The 12,523-nt window shown below is 32.8% G+C and overlaps 1 protein-coding gene across 1 annotated transcript in view; it reads right to left on the bottom strand.

Moving 5' to 3' along the window:
• The window catches only part of LOC124359086 (WD repeat and FYVE domain-containing protein 3-like), a 178,529-nt gene that overhangs the window by 46,774 nt on the left and 119,232 nt on the right, over positions 1–12,523 (bottom strand). The window contains 5 exon segments of the mRNA XM_046811521.1: positions 4,099–4,352; positions 5,622–5,836; positions 7,584–7,818; positions 9,805–9,958; positions 12,050–12,182. Of these exon segments, the coding sequence (XP_046667477.1) occupies positions 4,099–4,352; positions 5,622–5,836; positions 7,584–7,818; positions 9,805–9,958; positions 12,050–12,182 (991 nt within the window).

Genomic DNA, 12,523 nt, shown 5'->3' with positions numbered 1-12,523 from the left:
GTTTCAGACAAAGTATTCTTTTGAATATTTAAAATAAGCCCATTACGATCCGAGAAAGAAAATAAAGATGTAGCATGAAATAACCTGATCTAGGCAGACTAAAAAACATTATCAAGACAATGGGCTCCCCGAGTTTACAAAGGAAGTTTTACAAGGAAGTAAGGAAGGGAAGTTTACAAAGCAAAACGTAGTTTTTTTATAGCGGGTACTACTTCCATGAAAACGAGTAATCTAGGTTTATCTTCTTCTTAACATACGTTGTATAATCAATTTATATGACGAGAACTGTGCGTGCGTGCGTGCGTGCGTGCGTGTGCGTGTGTGTGTGTGTGTGTGTGTGTGTGTGTGAAATTTAAACTTTTTGCGGATAGCGGGGATGATGAAAAATAATAATATAATTTTTCTAGGGTTTGCAATTTTATATTTCAGTCGCTATGGTAGTTAATCTTCATAAAGACGCTATTGATTTTCTGTGAAAGTTATGAGGCATGCGTGTGCGCCATATTTTATGTACATAGGACATAGGGAAGGTCTTCTAAGAATTCCAAGTCCATTTCTACCCTTATGGGTGGATTATATTAATGAAAGATGTAGTTATTGCTATGTATAATACACTGTATAATTAAAAATAAATATTTAAAGCACCTGTGAGCAAAAGATATAAAGGCAGAAATTACAGGATGGTTTACTAGAAAAGGAGTCACTTTAGTTCAGACCATGAAAAAGTTGAAACTTCTAGTGACAGTCAAGCTCCACGCGCGATTGAACTAATATGGGCTAATAAATTAATTTACATATCGCAAAAATAATAAGTCGTTCACTATTAATTCTATCACAAAATTTAAAAAGAAGATTTTGGAAAAGACTACGCCTGATTGTTGGATGAAAGTTGTAGAGAATACAAAAATAGTTATTGATAACGCTTGAACCAATGAATGATTGCTGGGGGAGGCTGTAGAGAGACTACTAATATTTTGACTGAGGGACAGAAAATTCGTCGGAAGACTGTGTCAGTGAACATGAGGTAAACAGTGAAAATTATAACACCGATAACAAAGACGATGGTGATAGGATTATGGAAGGTATTCGGCCGCTTCGCTTTGAGGAATATTAATTTCCCTCAAATTATCTGTTAGTGAATTTACAAAATATAAGTTTAATTAAATGTTTGTTTTGGGTAAATGGAAAATTTAATTGCCTTTTTCTTAAATTAATATATTTACCAGAATCATAAAAGCCTAATATTAAACATTTTCTGTTGTGGTTTGTGTGAAAATAAAAACTGTCGATATTTTATCTTGTGATTTTGGCACACGGGGCAAGTTGGTATGTGTGTTTCATTAAGCATAATGTAGTAAGGTTCCGGCACAGTTACTGTGTACCTCGCTTGTTCTGCACCCTCACTCATAAGTAAAGACTATTAGTAATAAGCATTGCGTGATTTATAAATAAATACAAGTCTAATGAGTTTCCCCAAAAAACTTGTTAGACGCCTTTAATTATTAACTTAGAACTCTGAATTATCAGTATGTCGTTCTTTAAGAGACATACAACAAATGATATATTATATTTTTAACTGTAATTATTTTTTTGAATTAGGAGGAGTTAAATTGGAGAAAGCTTAAATTTAAAAGAAAAACTGTGTTTTTCTTCATATTTTTGATTATCACAATCAATAAACATATCTAAAATATCTCACTTTCGCTATAATATATAGATTAATACTACCTAAGCCGTCAAACTTTTTCATGATGTAATAAAGGGGTATATTTTAATGTGGTAGACGTTTTAAGTGAGATGTTTAGTGTGTGTGAGAGAGGTCGCCGGAATTCGGTAAAAATAATATAATAGGTCATAATATAAATTCCTAAACGAAACGTCCACCGCCTTCAATTCTTCCGAGAGCGCGTTAATGCAACCCGCACAGCACGTGTCAATAACCAACTCAGAGCTCTCCACCCTAACCTCGCGAACCTCAACGGGACGGTCGCCCACTGGCCACGAACAGTGGTGGCGCCTACCCCTCCGGCGATCCCACCACTCCCTTTTTAGGTGGTGTGATATTAGGTGCTATAAAACTCCAGCACGATCTTTAGGTGCCGTGCGACTCTCGGGCATTTCTTAGGTGCTGTGAGATTAGGTACTATAATATTAGGTGCTATGAGAATCGGTGCTATTAGACGGTTAAATTTTAGGTGCTGTGAGATTAGGTGCTATTAGATTAGGTGCTGTGAACCCCCACGAGTCGTGGGACTTGCCGATAGAAGTGAAAACGGAACTATTAAGTTGAGAGTAATTAACAATACGTTATAGTAGCAGTACATCTGTAATTGTAAATGTGACGCGTTTTTAATTTTCCAATTTTAAAATCTACGAAAAAATATTATCAAATAACTAGAAATCTATTTTACCACGCTAGTAAGATAAATCTTATACCGTAATAATACTCATTTCATGATAAAGAGGTTAAATATTAAAAACATAATTAAAATGAATAATGCTAAATTTTAAATACAAATATTCGTACAAATATTAAAAATGTTTAAAAATATATTCGTTGTTTTCATTATTCATTTATCTGTATAAAAATATGTTGTAATTGCTCAATATTAATAGTTAGTTAAACATAGAATACAAGTGAGTAAACACCGAGTGTGAACAACAGTGAGTTGAACACCGTTGTAAATAATACAGTTATTGCTACGGATAAAGTATATAATTTCAATAACAATTAAACCCACAATATTTTTAAAACTAATAAATTAGTTAAATGAACTTGGTTCTTTCGTAAAGGTATTTTTATTGCACAATAAACTAATTTATTGAGTTAATACGGTGTCAGTGAGCCAATGCGCCAACTACAGTTCCGGCAGAAACGTTCACTCATCACTTCATACGCTACTACAGGCTAAACTAAACTTCCAATAAAAAAATGATAAATTACAAAAAAAATATTCATCTATTTTCACACAACTTTCTCGCTGACAAATTTTGTCTGACCAAAAAATAAAAAAAATCCTCGCTTACTACTTTTTTCTTGTCATTGTAAACGCTATGTAAAATGTAAACAATAATCAAAATTATTTCAAAATTTTTTTAATATTTAAAAATGTAACCAATAGATTGCCAATATTAAGAGCTTTAATTTGACGCATCTTACAGAATTGTACGACATTGGCTTCACTTTTAAATCGCGAGAGGAAGCCGTAAAGGTCACTGATTTTCGCAGTCTGTTTTCATACTCCGCCGGGACAGCGAGACTGACTTTTTCATGCAGGTTAGTAGTCCGCGGCCAAGTCTACGGTTAAAATACACAGCGAGACTGACTTTTTCATGCAGGTTAGTATCATTAGCATGTCGGTGACGCGAAACGAGGATTTTACCCTCTACCAAAACGCTCAACGCGCCTAAAGAAGTTTTCACTTCAAAAACGGGCAGTTCAGGTATGTTCCCATTGTCAAGACTGGTGCTGACTGAGGTGCCGAGCAAGAGCATACCAATACATACATAATTTGCGTGCACCAGGTAAAATTTGGTGGTGTCAGGTAAAAACGTTTCTTACTTTCTGAATAGCCCTTGTATGTTAAAAAAGTGGTAATTTTGAATACTTAACATATGTGTACTAATAGTAGAATTTATCCTATTTAATATCTGGATTCACTGTTGCTAGTGATAATGCTATTATCCAATATTGTGGTTCATCCGGAAGCAATAGGAAATGGAGGCACATAAACTGAATCATCTTTAACACATCCTCAGCTCAAAGTTATGACAGGATAAAAAAAGAAATGATAGAAAGACCATCGTTCATTGTTTGAACTGTAATGAACAGTCCATTGTTGATAAATTAACTGTATTGTGTAATACATCACAAAAACTACCAGTGATCAAGAAAAACTTGAAAATCTCCTCTCTCATAACAAAACGTAGTTTGATATGTTTTAGCAAGTAATTGTTAAGTAAAATTACGACAAAATATTTTAAGGATCCTTCTCAAAACTATGTGGGGAATTGAAGACAGATATGTATTATTGCTTGGATAACCTGTGGACTTGAAAACTTAAGTAAAACTACACAACGCTTGTAGGATGTACTCACCGAACTAGTGCCTGCAGTGACAATGATCTTGCTGCTAGGACAGACACAGGCAACCACTTCACCACTGCCTTGCATCACCTCCTCACACACCATGGCTGCCTTGTCACTATCATAGCTGCCGATCCGCAGACTGTGGTCAGCAAAACCCCACGCCACGTAACGTGACCATGTAGGTGGCACCAACACCTTATTCTGCTCTACTGCCTGCACTGTCTTCTCAAACTGTAGGATTTGACCCACAGGACCTTTTAGTTCTGTAAAGAATTATGCTTTAGTTAATTTTCAGGTTCCATATATGCATTATAAGGCTTAATCAACATTTTTAGAATTTAGAATATTTGTGTATATTTGATGTAATAATAATAATAACAATTTTATTGCTTTCGAACATGTACATGTTATAGCAATTGTCAAGGAAGAAAATAGACTAAAATTTTGGATTCGTACATGACATCTAGGTTACTTTCATACAATTTATTCCATCCATCCTACTGCTCATTCATTCGAATTTCCCACTCTAGCACCAGCGTCAGTCAGCCAATCTGTATATATTGGCTTATAATTTTTAGCCAATTCAAACCAAAATTGCTACTAAAATAGTATTTTCTTATTCAGCAAACTGGCTTGAAGAAATTCCCTGACTTTTCCATATAAGAAAACAAAGTTGGTTTTAAGAGTTGTTTATAAATAATGTGACTGTCATAATATGGTCACAAATAGTACTAAACATACAATAGTTAAGTTTAAGAAGTTAGTAAAAAGCTAATAATTACTTTGTTAAAGTTAAAAGCAGATAAATTGAAGTTGAAATAATGACAGACTTGTAAGTGCAGTAAGTATATTGGGGTGTTTAGAATTTTACAACATAACCCCAGAAAGTTCCAGAAGGTCTACGAAATCTGTCTTGTATCTTCTGAATACAGTACTCGAATGTAATATAAAAATTTGACGATTACAAGACAAGTGTCTACTTCTGAGGAGTGACATTCAGTGATCTTTGCAACAACAAAATCTGTGACTTTAAGAGCGTTTTTGATAACCATTACAAAAGTAATGTACAAAAAGTTACATCTTTACAAATCAATATTTTGGGGCATATTTTGTTAATTAAACTGGGAAATATATGTATAGATTGAAGAAACATTTTTTACAGCAATAATCTTACCATGTTACCTTGCTGTGTGTGTGTAGTGTTCTGCAGCCCAAACACAATAAATACATAGGAATTTAATACTTGTCAATATCAAGACAATTTTGAATGACAAATTAAAGAAAAATACTAACTGAAAGCAATATATTATTGACAAAATCATGATGATTTGCTAATTTAGTAATCTATCTATGCTTTTTCATACTCAAATTACAAAAAAAATCACGTTTTTGCGATCAGTAATTTAGGTAATGCCGATAAGCTGTCGTTCACAAATAGATGAGGCAGATTTCATAGTAATGCACGAAGATACTAATTCTCTTCTGTCCCTGTGTATTATCAACTATGCTAATATAATTGGGGTAATATTTACCTTTAATTGGTTGAAGGGAAGGCTTCAGGTTGTCCAGATTGTGGTAGAACAGTCTCTCTGACATGAGAGGGGTATTAAGAGGTCCTGGATCTAGCACTGAGGAACGATGATTCAGCTTTTTGGCAGGGTGCGGCTTCTTGAACAGCTGTTTTGGTATCTGGCCAAAGTTGTTTATGAAGCCGATTGTGGCATTCTTCTTGAGAGGATCGTCGATACTGAAACCAACAAAAATAAGGTAACTATACTGTGATAAGATCAGGAGTTTCAAAAATCCAGTTATAAGAATAAAATAATACTATTATTATAAATATATATAGTACACACCATTCAAAAATTATCAGCTCTTTGCCAAAAATGAACTTAATTTGTAAGTTAAATCTGTTGTTGAGCAAAGCCTAACACTCAAGGAAAAATTTCATTTCTGTCTGTTCGCATGATATCTTGAAAATAAACAAATTTGTAGACTTGAAATTTTGAATGAAACTTCATTTCTATACAACAAATATCGAGTTGGGGTATTGTGCCTATCACTCCATGGAATTTAGCTGAGCATTAGGGAACATTTTTGCCTTACGGGAGAAAACTGCGGAATAAATAAATTTGTAAACAACCTAAATACGATTATATATAATTTTTTTCACACACATAAAATTAATTTATTATATTTGTTTTTATGACAGTTCCAATGGAACCTTTATTTGTTCATATGAGGTAGTTCTAGTTGCAACGATCATACCCACAACTAAATTACAAAGGTTGCTGTGCTGTGACAGTTCCAGTGAAACTTTAACGTTGTATCAGTTCCATAACCTTTCCAGTTATGGAGTTCCTGTTTGAACGATTCACCTTTACTAACTATCAGCAAGATATCTTGAGAAAGATTTCATTTATAGACTAAGTTCTACATGAAACTTCATTTTTACACAGGGAAGAAGAGTTCTGTTATGGTGTATGTCAATCAATGAGATTCAGCTCAGAGCAATGAAGCCTATCACTTGATAGGCTAATAGAATTTTTCTTTTGTCTGCTAGGAGAAATAAAATTTAACTGTTTGTGTTATCTGTTTGTCTGTCTGTGAGGCATCTCAAAAATGAAATGAGCCATAGACTTGAAATTTCAAATGCAACCTCAACATAGCTTTTCACACAATACTACTGATGGAACATACTCCTTATCTTCTATATATATATAAATGAATGTTTGTGTGTTTGTCCTGTATGGAATCGTGAACTATTTGACCGATCGTTATGAAAATTTGTATGTATATGCATTTTTCGATGGAGAAGGTTTATATTCTATGCCCATTGGTGTAATTCGCCACCAGGCAGTGCTACAAAACATGAAAGTTTTTAAAGTGCCTGCAAGTTATAAACTGCAATCACGACACAGTTACATATATTAAGTAGCCAAAAACTATTTGAAGGCGCTAAGATGGTGTATATTTGTCTTAAAAATAAATTATTGATTGAACTTACAAATTGAATAGAAGACCACTTTATAATAAAGTACATGTAAGGATACAAATATAAAAACATACACTATTGACAGATTTTCCTGATCATGGCAACAAGGGCAATTCTACATCGGTGTTGTAAACATATTTCGCTTGAACCAGAAAGTGCTCAACCACGGGCAAAGCTTACGATAAGCGTGCAAAGCCGCGGGAAACAGCTAGTATTATATACAACTACAAGTAACATAAATGACTTTTAAATCTTATTCTACTGATATAATGCATTGAAATTGGCAATGTCTTGTCTTTTCACTCCAGTAATAAAAAGAACTAGGAGATATGATTAAAATATTGTCCTTTGTAGAAGAGTTGACAGAAGATATTGAAATTGTCGAGGCAGCAGGACACTATTGCTTGTGGCCATACATGAAGTCTGCACACTTATGCAAGTGTTGGCTTACTCAGTTGTTCCTTTGCCTTTCAGTGTACATGGATGAACTCTCACTTACCTGTAAATGTCCACATTGCCCTCATAGAAGAGGTGATGGAAGAGGTTGACACTGTCGACGGCAGCAGGACCTTGTTGTTTGTGGCCAAAGATGAGGTCTATCCATTCATGGAGGTGTTGGCTCACATAGTCGCACTCCAGTGCCTGTCTGTGTACGCGGATGAACTCCCTTGGGTCCTCCTTGGCCCAGGGTGGCAGAACTACATCACCTAACTGCACACCATTTTGCTTGCATCCTGTAAGAGTCAACAACAAATACTTTAGGTGGCTAATTCGTATTACTAAGAGTCCACATTAACACATTCACTACCACCATGATAATATTTACAAAGGTCAAAGCAGCATATAAATGCATTGCTTATTTTCTACTTACATACTGTGATTCCCAATACATGGTTCTTCTTCTAAGTGAAATAGACCAGTGATGATTGATTAGTTAGTCTGTGTTCATGTTTTGTGGTGCCATTGCGAGGTTTGTAAAAAACTATCGGGAACAATTATTTTTTGATATGAGTTGTAGTGACTCGCACTAAGCAGGCTTAGTAGGGGGAGAGGTCTGACTTTCATAATACACTAGGCGTCAGTCATCTATAAACAATTGTTTAGGCTAGATTGAGTTTTTAGTGGCATGTTATGCCAAGTGTTCAAAGACGAAAGTGTGTAAAACATTGCAGTTTTTAATTGGCACAAGATCTTCAACACATGGCTAAAAAATATAGAGGACAAGCTCCATGCATGACGCCAAGAACCAAGAATATTGAACAACTGCTGAATTTAGTTCTGTGATTAAATGTAACGAGAACTATCAATTGAATTGATATTGGTAAAGATAACAGTGCACACCATTATCACTGAAAATTCAGCAAGGTGGATCTGCATCAAATTTTCCCGAAAGTTTTGACAGACGATCAAAAGCAGTGGTAAATGTCTACTTGTAAAGACATTGAAGAAGGTTCGATAACAAGTGGAAGATACAATCTGGAAATTATGTATACTTCTGAATGACACACTATGGAATCATCAGATTCTAAAAAGGCTAGAATGAGTAAATCCAAAGCGAATCCATGTTCATTGTTTTCTTTCATGTCAAGGGTGCAAGGGTAAAATATAATATATTTCAATTAACATCAATAAATAATTGGCATAGGTGTTATTATTCTTAGTTCATTTACTTACTTATTATACATATTATTTTATTAAGAAATGAAAATCATCTATACTGGTGCTGGATGTTAACCCTTTGACTAGTAATCCCGAACTTCATGTGAAAGCATGCAATGTGCCACCCGCAGTAGTGCTGATCACTCTGTAGGATCTGCTATATCTCTAAACAATATTTCTTTTAAGTGGGTAGTAATTGTTCATATACATATGTAAACTAGTGAAGAAAATAATGTAGAAACACTTTTTTTGTTGTGTCTAATAAAGTACAGTGGTTTGTTTTCTCTGTTTATTTTCTGTTATGATTTTCTACTAAGTCAGTGTGGCTGGTCATCTGTTTCAGATCAGTAAAATAGATCAGCTGATAGATCAGAGTACTAAAATAGTAAAAGAAATCAGCTGATTCTATTTCATGTTGTTTACATTTGCTAGATTAGTCTTACATTTAGTAAACTAATTTTTTACGTAGTTGGTGGACATGATACTTAAAATTTGTGTGATTGGTGATTGTAAAGAAAAAGGCTATTACGATGATGAAAATGATTGAGCAGTGTTGTCAGAACATATAGATGTAGAGTGGGTGTTACGGTGTACTATGTATCAAGGCACCATCCTGTGCCTTGTCTCAATATATGTATGAAAGTAATAATGATATTGACTGTCCATTATGCTGTCTATTAAAGTATTATATTTTTTTAAATATGTGAACAAATAAAAAAGAACCAAATTAATGTTACAGAAGGCAATTTTCCCTTAGTAAATTGTAGTCTTTCTACTTTAAACAATCCAATATAACAAATACAACAACTTGAAGCTAATAAGTGTGTGTGTGTGTGTGTGTGTGTGTGATCTTTCTTTATGTGTCTATAGCTAAAAGTTTTAGGCATTGTTTATTTTAAAAAAGCACTAGAATCACCATGTCAAATTTCTTTACCTTTCCTTGTAGAAAACTATACATTAGATTTTCTAACTGAAAAAGAAGAAAATTTAAATATTCAAATGTAATGACTCAGTTTTGTATCTGTATATTGTTATTTTTGTCAACAACACATAACGTATACCCAAGTCAAAGTTGTTGGAGTTACACAGGAACTCTGGCAGGTAGAAGAACTCAGGTATCAGCTCCTTGACGTCAGCCATATTGTGTCTGGAGGCAGAGAGCCAAGCCTCCCGCACACTGTTGAACATCCTGTCAGCCAAGTCAAAGTGTCCTCCCTATAAAGATAACAGATTACACTAATAGAGATAAACGCTGGGAGGGGTATCAATTTACAATATTTGTTATGCACTTTCCAATAATATACAATAAAACATGGGTTATACTGAATTAAATGTCCTTAAGATACATATTAAGATTTTGATCAAATTTTTCTTAAAGTAAATAATATAAAATTTGTTCATGAACTTTTTTTTGTGTTGTAAAATACATAATAGAATATAAATAAGGGACACGAAATGATTTAAAAAAAATATTTCTGACACTTGATATTCACAATCAGCCTGTTGTGAATACACTTAATGCATTTTATATGGTCACAATTATTTCATCAAAATAAACAACAGAAGTGTTAGGCTGGCAGGTATAATTACAAACACCTTATTATGGATGATTTTCATGTTTATATGTATGTACGTGTGTAAGTGTTTCTCTGCGTGTGAGGAAACTCCACAACTTCCGTGTAAACCCAGTTTACATCCTTGAACAATTCCTGAAAGCATGCAGGGCAGAATGGAGATTTCAAGGCACATCCTGACATCATATATTGTCAACAATATTAATTTTTATATATTTAACTATTGTTTTTTAACATATGTGACTCTACTACTATCCTTGAACAATATGTAAATAAAGAAATTGATCTATTGACATGTTGAGTCCACGTGTGCATGCATGTGCATGTGTGTGTGTGTTTGTATATATATATATATATATATATATCTTCTGTCATACCAATAGGCTTCAATATATATATATATATATATATATATATATATATATATATATATATATATATACACATATTATACGAGTATGCTTTATTCCGGTTTTTCAGACATCAATTGTAAATCTGATAATATACCCCAGTAACCTTATAGGCTTTTGGTGTCCATATACCAACAAACATTTAAAATAACTTAAATAAAAAACATAAAAAAATCATTATTTGATTAATGTAAATAATTATTTATAAAAGTAAAACAGATTTAAATTTTTTAAATTATAAATAGTTAGTTTATAATTTTATTTATTTAATATTAAATAATTTACAATGATAACATTTATTAAAAAGCTGACCACTTTAAATTACTAGAAAGTGAATAATTTTATTAGTCCTTTCACATTGACTACCGTTATCTAATAGCTAAATCGAGTTGAAATAGACATAAGTTTGCTATTTATATAATGGTATTGTACAGTTATTCATAGTTAAGTAAGATACCAACAGCCTGATAAAAGTACTTGTCCCCACAAACAGATCATATAGTCTTTGAGGGGATTTTTCACTGTACATATAAATGATTGTAAGGTATAAATACGTGAATAAATTAAATTAAATTCAAATTCAAAATTTAAAAAAATATTATGTTTAATTCAGGATTTTTTATAAAAAGTATATAATTTAAAGTAGGCTATACAAAATTTTCTGTGAAAGTTTATTAGTGTTGTCTTTTGACTGGCTAAATATAAATAAGAGATGATATTTAAGTAATTGTTTAAAAATAAAACGAGTTATATGTGTCTGGTTTTTAAAATAATAGTTTTGGAAACTTTACATAGCCGTATTTTGGGAAACGTTAGAGATACAAATTTTTAATTTAGAATTTTTTGTAGTCTCAGTACAAGCACACACATTTTTAGCCAACTCTAAAGGGTTATATAAACATTGTATTAATAATGTGTTTATTTGACATGGAATGGCCCAGTATAAAAATAACCTTATTCTAAAAACTTGAAAAATTTTAATTTTTTCACTAACAGGAATTTTCTACATGATTTTATGATTAATCTCCCAGGCACCAGAAATATATTTTATTTATTATTATAGAAGTTTGATTTTATCAATTAGTGGGTATATTATCAAATTAACTTTCTTATTCATTACAATATTATTGTACAGTCGTAATTATACATTTAAAAAGAGACATAGATGAAACCTAATATTAATAAATTTTATCCAGCATAAAACCACATTAAGTTTGGTTAGTGTTCAGCTATGCATTAGATTTTGATATTATAGTTTTTTTATATTTGTGGCTGAAACTTCCACTATGAATGGATCAAGTTAGTATGTAAACTTGTTATACCTGTAGTCGGAGGAAATGTTGGGTAAAAGGCTCCATCCTGACCAGATACGAGCACACAATCATTGCTGACGAGTAGTGCGTGCCATAGTGGTAGGGCGGAGTTTCTCCGTGTGGATCATCCCACTCCTTGTACCTGATCAATCACACATAATATACAGATGAGACAGACAATAAAATGTTGGATAAAAGGATCCATCAAAACCAAGTAGGAGAACATGATCATTGCTGATAAGGGCACAACATTTTATTCCGCAAAATTGGTACTGAAATTTAGGTATAATTTTGATTTGCTCCCAGTAAAATAACTAAATCAGTAATATTATATGCATTTTCCTATCCATGCAAAACTTATAGCACTGGTGAGAAAATCTACTTATCGAGTACTATAATTGTAGAATAAATAACAATAGTAAATTGTCAAGTAAACAATTATTAGTAGGCAACAACAACAACAACAAAAAGTAAGCTAGTGTT

Source organism: Homalodisca vitripennis, chromosome 4 (assembly GCF_021130785.1).
Source record: "Homalodisca vitripennis isolate AUS2020 chromosome 4, UT_GWSS_2.1, whole genome shotgun sequence".
In the NCBI taxonomy this organism is placed as follows: Eukaryota; Metazoa; Arthropoda; class Insecta; order Hemiptera; family Cicadellidae; genus Homalodisca; species Homalodisca vitripennis.
Note: the sequence above shows the minus strand (reverse complement) of the source record. Positions and strands in the feature narration are given on the sequence as shown.